Source organism: Lepidochelys kempii, chromosome 5 (assembly GCF_965140265.1).
Source record: "Lepidochelys kempii isolate rLepKem1 chromosome 5, rLepKem1.hap2, whole genome shotgun sequence".
NCBI classification, from domain to species: Eukaryota; Metazoa; Chordata; order Testudines; family Cheloniidae; genus Lepidochelys; species Lepidochelys kempii.
In genome coordinates, this window is record NC_133260.1 from 16,246,501 (window position 1) to 16,265,427 (window position 18,927).

At 39.7% G+C, this 18,927-nt stretch overlaps 1 protein-coding gene across 6 annotated transcripts in view; it reads right to left on the reverse strand.

Annotated features, from left to right (window-relative positions):
* Window positions 1–18,927, reverse strand: part of MYO5B (myosin VB) — a 372,896-nt gene that overhangs the window by 103,368 nt on the left and 250,601 nt on the right. For all 6 annotated transcript variants that reach the window (XM_073343525.1, XM_073343528.1, XM_073343526.1 and 3 more), the window contains exons 15-17: window positions 17,877–18,029; window positions 16,589–16,686; window positions 9,660–9,746 (exon numbers count right to left, since the gene is read on the reverse strand). In XM_073343525.1, the coding sequence (XP_073199626.1) occupies window positions 9,660–9,746; window positions 16,589–16,686; window positions 17,877–18,029 (338 nt within the window). The remainder of the gene's footprint in view (window positions 1–9,659; window positions 9,747–16,588; window positions 16,687–17,876; window positions 18,030–18,927) is intronic.

Consider the following 18,927-nt stretch of genomic DNA (forward strand, 5'->3'; position numbering starts at 1 on the left):
TAGCAGCTGTGATATTCCACAAAACTGGCACAAAATTGCAGTACGTAATAGACAGCTCAGATGAACAAAAAAGCAGAAGTGAAATTTCAGGAATATTTAAGTGATAACCAAAATGGCTTCTGACTAGATGAGGTAATATATATATATGGCTGAACTGATCTCAGAATTCTAAAGGACCAGTTCATGTGTGTCAGAAGTCAGATTCCAAATTTTTTTTATATGCATGTACACATACAGAGACATCCTTCCTTAAAGGTATAGATTATATATAATTATTTTAAAGGAAGGATGGCTCTATGTATTTCATAAGCCATAAAAGGTGAATATTTAAAATAACCAGTTAAGCATTGGCAACACTAATCACTATTCTTGAGAAGATTTTACTATTTTTCCTGAAGGTAATAAGTCCAAGAGAATGAATTTGAAAGCATCGGAATATTTGCAGACACCGGCCATAGCTCATGGATGCATCACAGACTGTCCTAGATGAGGAATTCAATTGCTCAAGTGAATCCTACTATTCAGTCAGTGCTGACAGAATTGTGTTAATCCCCAATTTCTGGATTTAGTCTAAAATGCCAGACTCAAATCACACTGGACAATCACTTGTTTTGGTCCACGATTGTTCAAAATAAATTCACTCGTTCTTGTGTTACATTTCATAGGAAAATTTCAGAGCAATTTCCCCGGATTAGGTATGAGTTCAACTAATTGAAATCCTTGACATCAAAACCCGTACATCTCTGACTTTGTTTATTGAAGGAGAAACCTCAAGACAAATTCCTGGTGATTAAGGGAAAAAAATCAAATCCTCTTTGACATGTCTGTCACTGGCAATGTAGGGCTTCCACCTAGGTTGGAATGGCTGAGTTGAGGCATGCTATTTAGTAGATCTTGAGCTGAAAACAAATTCTTCCAAGAAATTGAACTTGGAGACCAGAAGTAGGGAGACAAATGAAGGCAGAGGAGAGCTTTCATTCTGTATTTTTGTCATCACTGTAAAGCTATCTAGGCATGTTAATACAAACAAAAGTGTACGGTCCAGACTAGGAGGAGAAGTTAAGGGTATACGTAAACTGCAATTAAAAACCTGCAGCAGGCACCATGGCAGCTGACTCAATCTCAGCCGCGGGTTAAGTGACTTGCAGTATAGATGTTCAGGCCTGGGCTGGAGCCTGGGCTCCAGGAGCTTGTGAGGTGAGAGGGTCCCAGAACTTGGGCTGCAGTCTGAGTCCAAATGCCTACACCACTATTAAGCAGCCCATTCAGCCCAAGCCCCACAAGCCTGAGTCAGCTGGAATGGGCCAGCCAAAGGTGTCTAATGTAGACATACCCTATACCAAAAGATAGAATTGGGTTGAGGAGATGGGGTTTAGAGTTTGTGGTGAAGGACAAGTGAGGAGCGGGTGTTCAGATTTGATGGTGCCAAAAATAAAATAGTTCTTGCAATATTTTGGTCCAAAGTAGCAGAAATACAAGAAGATTTCTCTCATCTCCTCAGCCAGGAAACAGGCCAATTCCAGTTTTGGAACTAAATTGAGATGAAAGCCTACTGGGACAGGCTTGGAGAGTCAAATACAAATTCCCCATTACCAAAATTTGCAGCAGACTGGATATGAGAGCTTCAGTTCATCTCTGAACGAGGGAAATTCTATCTGGTAAAGAATAAGGAACAAACACTGGAAGTTAATTGTTGCTAATATGTGGCATTTATAGTGCTTGATATGTTCCAAGCACTTGCAAAATAATAAATAGTAAGTATTTAATCCTCACACCCCCTGCGTGGCAGGCAAGTATCATGAGCAATGTTGTACAGGGAAAGAATATTGCAGTGGTTGGTACGCTGGCCTGAGACTCAGGAGACCCGGGTTCAATTCCGTGCTCTGACACAAACTCTCCATATGACATTGGGCAAGTCATTTGGTCCATCTGTGCTGCAGTTTTGTATGTGTAAAATGGGGATAATAGTACTTCCCTATCTCACAGGCGTGTTGTAAAGACTGTGAGGCACTCAGATACTACGGTAAAGGATAAAAGTACCTTCAATAGATATAGCATGAAAACTGAACCAGATGGTTCTGAGATGTGCCCCCGAGTCAGAGCTGTTTTCTAGATCCATGCTTAAATCACTAGACCATGCCTCCTTCCATGCACTCACAAATTGACCATATACAGAATTCTTACAAATATACTACAACTGAGCATTCTGAATCTGCCGGGGCCTTGACTTCATTCAAGCCACCAGTATTAGCCATGGATTCAGTAGTACTCTTAATAACTGGGTGTCATTAATACTTAAACGCTGAGAGGTTAAGAGAACAACTGACAGATAAAATATAATCTTATAAAGTTCTCAAGTTCAAAGATTCCTAAAAGAGTATTTTGTTAATGTTGATGGAGCAATACATTGCTTCAACTTCTTATTGTTTCTAGATTAATCTTCATTGTAACCAGCTTCTAAAAAGAAGACAAATGGTTTTATAGTGGAGAGACATGTTCCATACTTTAAACATAAAAGCTGATGATGGATACACTATTCATTTCTCTAGGACAGCGCATTCATCACAGTGGTTTATGTACATAATAATGAACATATTTCTTAACTACCGAATAGCATTTCAAATTGGATGATACATTTTCATTTTACATCAAATACTTGCAGAACACAGTGTTTCATGAAAATGATAAATACAGCAAAGCATATCCTATATCAAAGATAGGGGAACTGCCAAGCTCTCTCTTATAGTTGAGTTTATTATTTTCTTTATATGGTCTGCAGAACACTGAAAAACCGTATTCAACTTTTTAAGAACTGGGTGAAAAGTCATGGTACAAATAAAACCTATCCAGAGTAGTGACTATGGGAGTGCCACAGTGACAAAAGCAAAAAATTTAATGTCAAAATATTGGCTATTTCTTTCCAAGACATTTCACTCCTGGAAATACCCCTTGTAATGAAATGTCGGCAAAATATATTTTGCCAACATGATGTACAAGGAAATGTTGCCTTATATATTACAAATGTATACACTTGGACTGAGGTTGAGGTGGAAATAGGAGACAGGCTTTCTGAAAGTCTATGGGTAAGGACAAAAAACAATCATGGTAGGGGTCTACTACAGATCACCAAGTCAAGAAGAAGAGAAGGAGGAGGCTTTTTTAAACAACTAACAAAATCATCCAAAGCACAGGACTTTGTGGTGATTGGAAACAGGTCACAGATTATCCAACAAGTTCTTGGAATGTATTGGAGACAATTTTTTAGTTCAGAAGGTGGAGAAAGCTACTAGGGGAGAGGCTGTTCTAGATTTGATTTTGACAAATAAGGAGGAACTGGTTGAGAATTTGAAAGTGGAAGGCAGCTTAGGTGAAAGTGACCATGAAATGGTAGAGTTCATGATCCTAAGGAATGGTAGGAGGGAAAACAATAAAGACAATGGATTTCAAGACGGTAGACTTTAGCAAACTCAGGGAGTTGGTAGGTAAGATTCCATGGGAAGCAATTCTAAGGGGAAAAACAGTTCAAGAGAGTTGGCAGTTTTTCAAAGAAACATTATTAAGGGCACAAAAGCAAACTATCCCACTTCATAGGAAAGATAGGAAATATCGCAAAAGACCACCCTGGCTTAACCAGGAGATCTTCAATGATCTGAAACTCAAACAAGAGTCCTACAAAAAGTAGAAACTAGGTCAAATGACAAAGGATGACTATAAACAAGTAACACGAGTATATAGGGAAAAAATTAGAAAGGCCAAAGCACAAAATGAGATTAAACTAGGTAGACACATAAAGGGCAACAAGAAAACATTCTACAAATAGAAGCAAGAAGACAACCAAGGACAGGGTATGCCCATTACTCAATGAGTTGGGAAAAACAATAACAGAAAATGTGGAAATGGCAGAAGTGCTAAATGACTTTTCAGTTTTCACCAAAAAGGTTAGTAGCAATTGGACATCTAACATAGTGAATGCGAGGTAAGATCAGAAACTAAAATAGGGAAAGAACAAGTTAAAAATTACTTAAACAAGTTAGATGTCTTCAAGTCACAAGGGCCTGACTAAATACATCCTATAATACTCAAGGAGCTGGCTGAGGAAATATCTTAGCCATTAGTGATTATCTTCCAAAAGTCATGGAAGATGGGAGAGATTCCAGAGGACTGGAAAAGGCCAAATATAGTGCCAGTCTATAAAAAGGGAAATAAGGATAACCCAGGTAATTACAGATCAGTCTGCTTAACTTGAGTACCAGGAAAGATAATGAAGCAAAATAATTAAGCAATCAATTTGTGAACACCAAGAAAATAATAAGGTGATAAGTAACAGCCAGTCAAAAACAAATCATGTCAAACCAACCTAATAGCTGTCTTTGACAGGGTAACAAGCCTTGTGAATTGGGGGGTGGGAAGCGGTAGATGTGGTATATCTTGACTTTAGTAAGGCTTCTGATAATGTCTCGCATAACCCTCGAGTAAACAAACTAGGGAAATATAATCTAAATGGAGCTACTATAAAGCGGGTGCATAACTGGTTGGAAAACCCTTCCCAGAGAGTAGTTATCAGTGGTTCACAGTCAAACTGGAAAGGCATAACAAGTGGGGTCCAACAGGGATTAGTTCTGGGTCCTGTTCTGGACAAACTGGAAAAATAGTCTGAAGTAAATAGGATGAAATTCAATAAGGATAAATACAAAGTACTCCACTTAGGAAGGAACAATCAGTTGCACACATACAAAATGGGAAATGACTGCCTAGGAAGGGGTACTGCAGAAAGGGCTCTGGGGGTCATAGTTGATCACAAGCTAAATATGAGTCAATAGTGTAACACTGTTGCAAAAAAAAACAAAACAACAACAAAAAAAAACAACCCGAACATCATTCTGGGATATATTAACAGGAGTGTGTTGTAAGCAAGAAACAAGAAGTAATTCTTCCACTCTACTCTGTACCGATTAGACTTCAACTACAGTATTGTGTCCAGTTCTGGTTGCCACAATTCAGGAAAGATGTGAATAAATTGGAGAAAGTCCAGAGAAGAGCAACAAAAATGATTAAAGGTCTAGAAAACATGACCTATGAGGAAAGGCTGAAAAAAATTTGGTTTGTTTAGTCTGGAGAAGAGAAGACAGAGAGGAGACACGATGACAGGTTTTAAGTACATAAAAGGTTGTTACAAGGAGGACGGAGAAAAAATATTTTCATTAACCACTGAGGATAGGACAAGAAGCAATGGGTTTAGATTGCAGCAGGGGAGGTTTAGGTTGGACATTAGGAAAAGCTTCCTAACTGTCAGGGTGGTTAAGCACTGGAATAAATTGCCTAGGGAGGTGGTAGAATCTCCATCATTGGAGATTTTTAAGAACAGGTTAGACAAACACCTGTCAGGGATGGTCTAGATAATACTTAGTCCTGCCATTAGTGCAGGGGACTAGACTAGATGACCTCTCAAGATCCCTTCCAGTCCTATGATCTATGACTCTAAAATGTTCAGTTGTGCATGGAAATGTGAAAATTAGCATTTTTCTCCTATTAGTATGAGAAAATTTCTAAAAGACATTTTTGCAAATCCTAAATGAAATGAAAACATCTTGCAGTTCAAGGATTTAAAGTTTTGCATGGCTATTTCGAATGGCATTTAGTCCTATAGGTTTGGGACTAAAGGGTTGTAAGACCAAGCTTCTAGCAATGACTTCTTCCTTATTTATTTCACAGACAATGTCTTCAATCTGAAATCATGCAATCTAGGTATTACTCTTATAAAACTCATTGTGATTTTATGCTGTGCTTAGAGTCATGAAAGTGACCATGTGAAGCTGAAACCAAAAGAAATAATAAAAAATTATTAAATTTCCAGTGGTATCAGATTTAGATTTTAAGTAACATTTGCCTAATTCATTCATACAGTCAGTTCAAATGTACAAATCACTCACTACCTGGGGATTTTCATTAGGATATAGAATCTATTGGTTTTGCTTGTCAGTCAATGTGAATATCTATAATCGAGGATCATAAAAAAAAACTTGCAGAACTTGAAGCTCCTATCTTGTATATAGCAAAGAGATACTACTGTACATATTCACCTTCCAGAAATGTTAAGGTCGCAGCAAGGAACAAAATTCTCACATTGTCCCTTAAGGGTATGTCTACACAGCATTTTGGAGCAAGTGGGAGCGAGCCTGCCAGCCCAGGTTGACAGAACAGCTGTATAGACAGTGCTTTCAAATTGCAGCTTGGGCTGGAGCTCAGGCTCAGAAGCCTAAGGAGGGGCTCGCTCCAAATTGCAGTGTAGACGTATCGTAAGTGTCCTGGACCCTAAACTGGAGAGGATTGAAACCCGAAGAGCTGCTTAGTCTTGCACCTCTTTAGTAGACCAATAACGTCAGACAAGAAGATGATTTGGGTGCTCCATGCATTAAAAAATTATCCGCCACGACTCTGTGGGAAAGTAGTGCTCATAACCAAAATCGCAACTGTCCAGCCATATGGTTGTGACGCTGGCAGACCAGGTGCCAGCTCAGTGGAATGCTGACAAATACACAGCTGGAACCTGTCTGGCTCACCCGTGTATTAGTATTGTTAAAATAGGCATTATCATTATAAGAATGTGTTTAGACTTTATTGAATGCTTGTGAGCTGCTGCATATATTAATCTCAGTTATAGTATCTGTATCCTATATTGTAGGGTACTATGTCAGTGTCTGCATTGTAAGCCTCTGTAACTGTATAAATCAGCAGACAGGAGGGAGACATTAACTAGTGTGAAATGCTGGTCTCCAACAAAAGGTGATATGTCCTGTCCGACAAGGAAGGCCCATAGACAGACAAACTAGAGTGGAACATTAAAGAGGGCAAAAGACTTTGTTGTTTACTCCCCCCCCTTTAAGATGAGTCTTGCAAGAGAATTCCTCCCATTAGCTGAGTTTTCAGCTTAAAGTGCGGGGGGGGGGAGAGGGAGGGGAGGGAGAAAGGGAATAAAAAAATAAAAATGCCTAAGTCCCCTAAGGAGAAACTGTATACCATTGCTTCTTGGACTCTGTTGGGCAAGGTTTCTAGGCATAACCAAGGGATTCCCCAGCTGCTTAGCTGGAGTTAGCCCTAAAGGACATATAAAGCTTGCTTATTACAGAAGCTTCTATTACCTTTTGATACCTGAGTGTAACTCATTTGCAAATATATGTTTACTTGCTTTAACCTTGTAAATATCTCTTGTTTCTTTTTCCTATATAATAATCTTTAGATAGTTTATTACAGGATTGGCTAAAAGCATTGTCTTTGGTGTGAGAGCTAAAGTGCAACTGACCTGGGGTAAATGACTGGTCCTTTGGGACTGGGAGTAACCTAAATATTGCTGTGATTTTTGGCGTAAAGGAACATCTGTGTCACAAAGGTAAACCTACCTGGGTGGCAAGACAGACGGAGTACCCAAGGGACTATCTGTGACTCCATGGTAAGGCTGGCACAGTGTCTGAAGAGTTTAAACTTGATAATTGGTTGGTGAAATCTACGTATAGTACTCACCACCAATCTGAGGGCTTGTGCATTGCTTCCTTGCAGCCTGCCCTGAGTTTGGTATCATGCTCTTGAGCCACTACAGGACCGTTTGACATGAGGATAAAGCTTTCTTTGCCTTGTGAGTCTTTCAGTGCAAGAGCTGTCATGTGTGGACAGTGCCTCTCACAAGGGACCCCTGATCTCTGTCTGAGTCTTTAGGCACGACTAAAGTTCCAATACAAATAAATAATTTTTATATCTTTTTCAAGTAGATAAACGCATCTAAAGACTCTATAGACTAGACTGTATGGGCCTAATGCTGGACACCCAGTGCAAAACTGGAGAAATGAGGCCTTATACAAGGGATCTCTGTTGGGGGGGGGTGGTAATCAATTCTCTTCTTCCATCACTGGGAACAGAGAATCTCTGAAGCCACTAAGAGAACCCACGTGCAACCATAAATTCAGAGATCCACCTGCTCTAGGTGAGTATTTATGCCAGCTGATCAGTGTAGTCACAGAACCAAGATCCATCTGCTGTGCTTCAGAACACTACCACGTGGCTTGCTGGCGGCACGTACTCCCCTTGGTGTCCCCCAGCATAAAGAAACCATGGCTGTTCCACTACGACTTGGGGCCTTCTACACATAGGAGGGCAGAAGCAGGATTTGGCCCTACTGACACCTTCATAAACATGATTTTTAAGGTGCTTGGATCATTTTGAGTTATTTTTTTCCATTGTTTAATCTTAGAGATGACAGCAATTTAGGCATCCTCATTTTACCAGTAGCTGACATAGATCCCTTAATGGAAAAGTCTTAGAGAATTTAATAGGGTGGAGCCAATACTTAAAAAGGGCTACACCACCTTCTATAATTCTAGAGAAGGGACGTAAATTTCTATTACATTCTACAGCATGCTTCTAAAGTTTCATAGAAAGGATACAACTTTCTCTCAATTTCCACAGGACTTTTCCATAAAGATCCATCGGAGTGAACTAGAGCAGACAGCAGGCCTTCCTGTTTCCACTATTTGTTTGTCCAAAGGTGTGGTGGGAATTCCTTCTGGATGTCAGAAAGCACCAGGAAAATCAAATAATTTGGCAGTGCCGCTACTGTAACAGCTGGCATAAATTCTCAGGATCCATTATCTCATAAGCATGGAAGGTTTGTGAGTGAACTTTCAGGCAGCACATTTCTCCGAAAGGACAGTGACAGGGCATTGAACATCCCGGTTAATTGACTATTTTGGAAGCATATTTATAACTCCTTTGTTCCATATAAAAAGGCTGATTGCTACACTGACATTAACACAAAACTGCTCAGCAATAAAGCAGACCAGATGCATTTTCAAAATTATTTGCCCTTGTCATCTTCAGGCCTGATTTAGAGTTTCAGCTTTTAAATTTACTGGGCCCTAAAATATCATCTGAAGCTCAAATCTTATCAATGAAGCTCAAATTACCTCCCACCTTTCTTCCTTTATCTTAATGCAAAAAGTTTGATGCCTGATACGATATGTGGACTATAACAATGGTTTAAAAGATTCATTCCCTCCATGTGCATACACTGAAACAAACATCTACATTTTTTGGCTGCAGCTGCTGTTATACCAGGTGTCTGAAGCCTGAAAACAAAGCAATACATGTAGGCCCTGTGGGGACCTTTTCTACAGTGAGCTTTGGTGGCTGCAGGGGGAATCCTTCCTTATAGGCAACATTTACTTCTGAACAAGAATAACATGTTTAGAACTATAACCAGCCTGGGAAAAAACTCCATTATTGTTTCTTGTTGTCCATCTCCATATGGGATCCAATCCAGATTCCTATCAACTTCTTACTATCCACACGTAGCATTTTTGGAGATTTTATTGTTCATGGTTCCTTTCTAATTAACATCACCACGTGAAATTATTTCTCAGTGCCAGACTGAAAGCACCAAGTGTCACTCTGAGCTCAATAAAGAGAACACACTCTATGGCTGGTTTATATTTCAGCTTGTGGCTTGGCAACGAACTTCTCAGAACTGAAGATTTCAGGAGCTGGTGGGATTTTTGTAAACCAAACATCTTTCTGAAAGAAAACACTGCTTTTTCCCCCTCCAGGTGCCAACTTCACTGGATAAAGCACATGACACAGTATAACACAAGGTGTCTTTGGCAGTACAGTACCTGGATGGGTAGCCAGCTGCACTGATACGGATGGTCTCCAACACACCACAGGCTCTTAACTGCTGGACTGCTCTCTTTGGATCAAATCTGCAATTACATGTTAGAATGATACAGATGAGCACAGTTTCCCACTCCATGCACAAAATTAAAAGAAACCTAGCAGCAGCGTATCCGGAGGCAATGACAAGAATATTTACATTGGCAACCTTTCCAATACAGCTGGGTTTCATTTCTGCTTATATACACAGCACGTACAGAAAGAAACTCTGCCATTTACGTTCTCCTGCATGTTGGGAGAGCTCAGTTTCCTGCAGCCTGGAAATCCTTATTGGAATTCTTTGAGCAGGTGGATTAACATGTGACTTATGCAGCACGATTAAAGGTTTTCAGGAGAAAGAACTGAGTTGCTCGTTAACAGAAAGATAGACATCACTGAGCAGAAAGAGGGATGTGATGACTGCACCACAGCATAACCTATAACAACAAGCAGTACAAGGTGCTTTTCTGCATAGCCAGAAAACCTATTCATCTGAGGTCTATAAGATGCGACATTTTCTAACAACAGTGTAATAAGGCTCTGCTGTAAAGGGCAATGAAATTCTTAGGGAAGACAACACCAATTTCAATATGAAAAAACATTCTATACGATCAATACCATTACAATTAATACCAAAGTAATGATCAGACCCCACTTAACTGGCTTTGGAAACCATATGAATTTAAATGTGGTTTAGGAGCTTTAATCTTTGTTTCAATGGAACTTTGCTATCTTAGATGGCACAGGGCCATATTCTATTCTGGTTCTGGGCACTGAACCCACATTGAGATCAGCCGGTGTTCATACCAAACAAGCATAGTAAAAAGAGTCCATTTTCCACAGCATGTGCACACAGAGGTCCTGATTCTCCACTCTTTGGCACCAGACACTGCATTTCAATGGGACTGCACTGCGGTAAAACATTGCAATGGAGCAGAGATTCATAGATTCCAAGGTCAGAATGCACGATTGTGATCATCTAGTCTGACCTCCTGTATATCACAGGCCACAGAACTTCCCCAAAATAATTCCTAGAGCACATCTAGAAAAACATCTCACCTTCATTAAAAATTGTCAGTGATGACGAATGTACCACAACCCCTGATAAACTGTTCCAGTAGTTAATTACCCTCACTGTTAAAAAAAAAAAATTTCACCTTTTTTCAAATCTGAATTTGTCTAGCTTCAACTCCCAGACATTGGATATTATATAGCTTTATCTGATAGACTAAAGCACCCATTATTAAATATTTGTTCCCCATATAGGTACTTACAGACTGTAATCAAGTCACCCCTTAACCTTCTCTTTGTTAAGCTAAATCGATGGAGCTCCTCAAGTCTATCACTATGAGGCATGTTTTCTAATCATGCAAGCATTCTTGTGGCTCTTCTCTGAATCCTCTCCAATTTATCAACATCTTTCTTGACTTGCGCACACCAAACTGGACACAGTATTCCAACAGAGATCACACCAGTGCCAAATACAGTGGTTAAAGAACCTCTACTCCTTGAGATTCCCATTTATGCATCCAAGGATTGCCTTAGTCCTTTTAGCCACAGAGTCACCCTAGGAGTTGGTGTTCAGCTGATTATCTATCACAATCCCCAAATTGTTTTCAGAGTGTCTGGTTCCCAGGATAGAGTCCCTCATCCTGTATGTATGACCTAAGTTCTTTGCTCATAGATGTATACAGTACATTTAGCCACATTAAAAAAGCATAGTTTGCTTGGGCCCAGATTACCAAGTGAGTCATATCACTCTGCATCAGTGATCTGTTCTCTGTTACTTACTAGTCCCCCACTTTGTATGTCGTCTGCAAACGTTATCAGTGATGATTTTATATTTTCTTCCAGTTAACTGATAAAAATACTAAATAAATTAGGGCCAAGAACTGATCCCTGCAAGACCCCACTTGAAACACACCCACTCAGTGATGATCCCTCATTTACAATTCCATTTTGACACCTATCAGTTAGCCAGCTGTTAATCTGTTTTAATGTGTGCCATGTTAATTTTATATAATTTTTCTCTTTTAATCAAAATATTGTGTTGTCTCAAGTCAAATGCCTTACAGAAGTCTATGCCTATTATATCAACATGGTTAACTTCGTCAACCAAACTTGTAATCATAACAGAAGATATCAAGTTTGTTTGACTGAACCTATTTTCAATAAACCTATGTTGATTGGCATTAATTATATTACCCTCCTTTAACTCTATATTGATGAAGTTTTTTATCTGCAGCTCCATTATTTGCCTGGGATTGATGTCAGATTGACAGACCTGTAATTATCCAGGTCGGCCTGTTTACCCTTTTTAAATATTGGCACATCATTAGCTTTCTTCCAGTCTTCTAGAACTTCCCCAGTTCTCCAACACTTATTGAAAAACAACATTAATGGTCCAGTGAGGCCCTCGGCCACCTCTTTTAAAACTCTTGGAAGCAAGTTATCTGGACCTGCTGATGTAAAAGTGTCTAACTTTAATAGATGCTGTTTAACATCCTCCTGAGATACCAGTGGAATGGAAAGAGTGTTTTTATCATCATACGTTATGACTACATCATCTGCTTTTTCCCAAATACAAATTCTCCCAAATTCAGAAACAGCCCCATAATTCTCAGCACCATTAGTATCATGAATTGCCTCATTGTAGCCCTAAAAGGTACTTGGATTGGAAACTATCCATCCCCTATTTTGATGGACAACCTTACAGAGACATACAGATGCTTCTGGGTAGCATCTGTTTATTTCAGGCACTACCCTAACTGCGTGTGGTAAAGAGACAATGCTTATCAAGGGGAGAACAGGTCCCTATATGTATGTTGGGATTCTGAATGCCCCTAATGTTTCAATCTGGAGATCAAGAATTCATGAACAATTTTTAATTTGCTCAGCTGTGCTAGAGTAGTGTAAGAAATACACCTCTGCTATTTTCCGCATTTTTAAAACTCAGCAATGCTGTCAAGTCCACAGCAAGTTATCCATTATAATACCATGAAGAAAAAGAGAAGAAGTTTAACCTGTCACTCACTCCAGACAGGAATCCAAGGGGGTGCAATTGTAATAATAATAAATAGCAGCAATGTTAGCAACTTTCATCCTGGAGGATCCCAAAGCAACTTATACTGTATACAAAGAGATCTCTCTGATTTGCAGGCACCTGCTCTAAACCACAGTCACCTTGCATGTGGAACATAGCAATCAGTCTTCACCAGTAACACTACTCAGCACAGAAAGAGTCAAATAACCTCTCCAACTAAACTGTACAGGGAACTTTGCGTCAGTAGATTATATTAACTGAAAACAACATTTGGTCAAGTCACTTGAGTTAACACTCTCCTCTCGAGCAAAAAAGTGCTCTGCGGTCTATGATCTCTGAGTGACCAAGAACTTGGCTTTCCAATCTCAACGTTAAGCAACTTTCAGTAATGATGTAAGGTAGGAGTTACGAACACAACTCCTAGATGTAGCTACTTGGAATTGTAGTTGTAACCACTCTTTACATTTCACTACACTAAAAATAAATACATACATAAATAAAAATCCTCTAGAATAAAAGATCACACAGATGAGGCTGTTACCATTTCTCACCTTAGCTGGATCAATGATGAACTAAAAATTAAGGAAATAGATTTATTATTATTAACCACTCACTTCTTTTTTTCTTGACTTGGGAGGCAGAAAGGTCTAGTGGATTGAACATGGCCTGGGGCCAAGAGCTATAATTCATGAGTTCTGCCATGGACTCACTCTTAAGTGCTCTTAAGCAAGTCAATTGGGCCAAAATTTTCAGAAGAGCTTAAAGCTAGCCATCTAATTCCACAGTTAGGCACCTAAACAAGTGACCTGAGAACCCAGCAACTTTCACTGAAATCAATAAGTGTTCCATGGAGGAAGTCATTCGGAGCTTGAAAATGAGGCTACCAATTTAAGTACCTAAATGTGGATTTAGGAACTTAACTTTAGGCTCATACTTTTGAAAATCATTGCCTTAACCTTTCTTTGCCTCAGTTTCTTCATCTATAAATTACACATACAATTACTTGCCTACCTAACCTGAATGCTGGGAAAAACTGAGTTAACGTTTGTATAGACTTTGAAAATAGAAAAGATAAGATTTTCAGACTTGAAGCCAATGGGTCTATGGCTGTTCAGCACCTCTGAAATTCAGTGTACGTTTGTTTAGGTGCTTAAATAAGAATTTAGAAGGGAACCATTCAAAGGCACAAATAAGAGCTGGATACCCAACTTCCATTTCTGCCTTTGAAAATTTCCTCCTAGTTGACCAACGTTAAACACAATGGTTTGAAAATTTTGGCTGAAGTGCTTTGCAAGTAGTAAGCATTATGCTTACGGTGCTGCAGCTTCTTTCATGCTGGAAATCTGACACTCAAGTGTTTGATTCCTGAACTAATGTTCAGTAAACTAGATTTGTAGAAAAAAAAAAGTTAAATACTAAATTCTGAATGTCTCATTTTAGGAAAACGTCAAAAAATGTGTCTACTGATATAAGGAGGTTTAAGAAAATGTTCCTCTTTGAATAAATAGGTTCACGTTCTTATGCCAAATGATGAAAACGACAGTGCTATGCAACCACATTTTAGTGGCACTGCACTACCCCAGCACTAGCATTCCACTGAATTGTTTTTCCCTCGCATGGCACAGCTGAAATGTGAACTGCAGTATCTTTATCATCTTGTCTGATAGGAGGAGGATTTTTTAGAGAGCAAATTGGTTTAATTTAAGTGATGCCAAAGACTTAAGTTGCTTAAGCTGGTGGCAATAAGGCTTAATACTAGTGAGGATTCCTGGATCACCAGTACCAGACAAGTAGACTCCTCTGAGGAAGGGTGGAGATACTGATCTCTAGCAAGGGGACGGCGATGTGAATAAGCCTGAACCAGTGCTTTCCAGTTGACAAACAGGAAGTGCAACTTCAACCATCCCACCCCAGAGTATTTTCCTGTGTTGCCTGCTGTTTTCAGGCTATGATGTACACAATGGCCATACCTGCACTGCGAAGGAGTTTCATGTGCTCTTCGGGCTGGAAGAATAATTCTTGGATCTACTTTGGCTTTCCCTTTGTTTTGAAAACTTCAGTTTGGCAACTCCTCTGTTGCCTGTTAGGAATCATTACATCAAACACTGCAGCATCACCATTCTGGGACCATGCCTAGAGACTGTAACAGCCAGGCACACTTGTATGCCTGCAACTTGTTTCAGTTTTGCACCTCTAATCATGTGTAGGTACAGCTGACGTCATTTAGAATTTCATGATTAGTTACTTGACCGCATCTGAACGCTATTTATAAATGGGCATCAGCTGTACCCTGAATACTTGGGAGAAAATTGGAATGTAAAATTGAAGGTGAAAAATTGAATACTCAGCTAAGGCTGGGTTGAAAACTGAGCCATGTGAATAGATGAGTCTCACAGCTCCCAAATTGGAAAGATCAGATTATTTCATCTTGGAGGCTACTTTGCTTCCACTCTTTGGAGTTAGAAAATACTCCCATGACATAATCATACAGGTAACAATCTGTTTGGCATTTGCCAGTGTAGATGTATGGTGTGTCATTTTGTAGATACAAATTGACTACAAGATTTTAAAATTGGCTCTGAGTGGCAGTTGTGTTAGAATAAAACCAGACATGAGGAATTATGTATCACATAAGCAAACAAATGTTCTTTCCTTATCACTGTGGCACTCTAGGAGACCTTGATGTTATTAATAGGATTACATAGGAACTACTCCATCATGGTTTTCTACTATGTCTCCAACAGCAACCTATACCAGGCCCTTTAGAAGACACCTAAAAGGGAGCAACATTGGGTCCTTTCAATCAATGGCAAAATTCCATGACTTAAATAGAATTGGGCCTAATTACAGAATTGGGCCTAATTACATTCTTCCAAATGGTAATACAGAAAAGCTGTATCTGCTCACTATAATTATTTGTCCATTTTATTTAAAATGTGTGTGTGCTCCTTCTAACTGCTGTGGCAGCTCAGGGCATCTCCTCAATCAAAATTCTCTCTCTCACTCAATTGGAATACTGCATCAGCTGATATGACTCATGTTTTTGGACTTCTATTAAAACAAATACGTAACAGGAACAAAAAATACCCAAGGTACAAACGAAGTGTTTTCAATGGAAATTTAAGGAAGTTGCTTATCCCTGTCTTTTCATTTCTCTCCTTCTGCTATTATTCATTGTTTATCACCGTATCTGTGCAATTTAACTCTAATGTGTTGTGAGCTTCTAAGATATAATTTGATCAGACACTATTGCAAAAGCAATAGTTCTGTATTGTACTGGGATATTGTATGTGGTTAGTCTGGGTCAGTGTAGCAGTAGCAGAGTATATTTGTTAGTGTGGGCTACATTTTTCTCCCATTCTACAGCACTTGGAGAGTACCACACTTCTAATATGTTCGACCATTAAAACAAAATAAACTATGAGGTATATTTTCAATCATAAGGGCTTCAATCAACAGAGGACACTGATTGTGGGACTACAGTTCTTAGAATTATATGAGTTACAGAATTTGAAATTCTTAACTTTAACTAGCCATACAACAAATTCCAAGCGCTCATACTACAGTGCTGTAGTATAAACCCCTACGCTAGGTAATCCCAGTAAACTAGTAATAATCTTTCAGGACCCACCAATAACTGTACACCCTCAACTCCAGTTGAAATCAGTGGGGCTTGAGGGAGATCAAATGCTTAGAGCACATTTTAGAAGAACCATTTTGTAAAAGGACGTGTCACTTTTAAGAGGAGTGGAACTCCAAATATTTTAATGTATAGAGACTTTTCAGCCCTTTTTACTATGAAGGACTAGAACAGCTAGCTATGTTGGCTTATCTTAAAGTGGAACTTACTTGAACGGAAGTTTCTCATCATTTGGCTTGATGCAGCGCACGTAGTGTGGAGTGGTAGCATTCAGCGTCTCCATCAATAAATGCAAGGAGTTTCGGAACTGAAAGAGACCAGAACAAAAATAAAATCCACTTATCTTTGAGTGGGGGGAGGGAAGGGGTGAATTTGGAGTGTTCAAACTCTTAATTAGGCCTGAAGATGACAAGGGCAAATTTGGAGTATATTCTAAATCAAAGACAAAAGACTACTTTACAAGCAGACATCAGTAATAAGTGGAAGCCTGAACCAGCCTATGGGTATGAAAATAATATGAATTTTCATATAAACCCAGATTATACTCTAGAACTCTTGGTTCTACACAAACACAAGAGCTACATCAAAGCAATGTTGTAGGACAATACCAAGGGACTATTTTGTGGTTTCAGGCATCATCCCTTCAACTGAGATGTTAAAGGACCCTATCTTGGTAGCTCTACAGCTAGAAGTAAAAAGTATCACTGGCTCTTTAAGAGAGAGCAAGGTACTCTCAAGGTTTAACACCAGTATTTTCAATAAAACGTGTTCCAATGAGTCCTGCACCAGCCTTTGTGCTCCTTATTCTGTGTCTCAATCATGTCCAATCAAGACTACTGAAGTCAACTCATTTGTGGTCTTCCTAAATCCCTCCTCTCTAAACTTCAGGGGAAAAGCCAGATTATTCAATCCACACCAATAAGCAGGCCTATCTTAAACTCTCCCTCATCATCTTTCACTCTCAATGGCTTCTTCGTAATCTCTGCATCAAATTCAGTATGTCCTCCTGCCTTCAGGATTCTATATATGACCTTGACTTCACCTTCCCTCTCTAATCTCACACCCATCTATTCCTTTGCCTGCTCATTCAGCTCATCTCTTTTTGCCTTCTCTCTGTTCAGTCCCCTTTACTCTGCACAACTGGAGGCTGCTTGTCTATTTGTGTTGCTCCACCTCTGAAACGCTCCTCCTATCACTGGCATGTTGAACCAGTTTCTCTTTTTCTATCACTTTTTTTTCTCCTCTATATCTTATGGCTGACCCACATGGTAAATAGTTTTGTGACGCAACATCCGAAAGACACCACCCTGCATCGTAACTTTAAATTACAGCTGTAATAGCCAAGGCTGAGCGTCTACTATCGTTGACTACTGTAACTATCTGCCCCACATGGCACTAGCTTTTACTTCATTACTTTGAAAAGGGCTTGGGAAGAATTGGAAAAGGAAAGCTGCCATGTAAAGAACTAGTCGACTTTAAATCCAGTGAAGACTTTACCTGGTGCCCCACACTTTTCTTGTGCTCTTTGTTGGCAGCTTTCACAGCTGGTCTGGCAGAACGGATGCTGATTTTGGGGGCGGCTCCCTTTACGGTCGGAGTAGCAGGTACAGAATCCTTTTCATCTTGAAATAAGTCAGCTACCATTTGACACTAAGCAGGAGACAGGAAGACCATAAGCACCTATACCATCTATTATGTTTACCAAAGGAATTGCACCGCGAGCCACATTGCAGCCAAGACAACTTGCAGGTGTTCTCAACCTAAACTTCTAAGACTGGGCCTGAGTTACAGGTGAGAAAAGGGCAACCAAACAGCATGACCAGGATTAAAAAAATCTTGCACGTGCACAAACAGCGTCGGATAGGGCCATTAGGTATTTTGTTATGTAGGTTATCCGATGAGGACTTTCATTTTTGTCAAAAGACCCATCTGAACAGCTGTGGCATTGAAAGCAGAAATGCTGTTCAAAGCACAGGGATCCGTGAGAGAAAGGACAATGCTCAGTTCATATCACAAACTTCAATTGCGCTGTTATTGTACAGTCTGCTAGGAAACAAGCCCAGCGGCTGGTATCTTAAAGGATTCATCTTGCTCTACATGATATAAAGCTTGCGCAACCTTCTGTTCTCAGAAGGGAATGGGAGAGTTCTGCTACTGCTTAAAATGTCTCCTCACCATCAGTGACTATCCTTCCCTTTCAGAAAGTCATTCAGGTCTTCATGCAGCAAGAAACACTGTCAGAATAATGTTCCAGTGCTGTCAGTGACTCACGGCATATTGCTTGCTATTTCACTCACGGAAGTAGAGCTTGATTTGTACGACAGACTGAAGCTTGCTGGTTCTGGGATTTCAAAGCCAGCCTGGTCTGTCAACCCGATCAGATCAAATTGGCACCCACCACCCCAACTTCTTGAATTTCACCATTTACAAACAGTACCAACAAATGACAAGGGCAGACCCAGACCACCATTCTGCTGCTACTGAACCTCCTCTTTCAAAGCTTTGGAACTAAACCAGATGGTCTGAAAGCCTTGTGCCTCTGGCCATA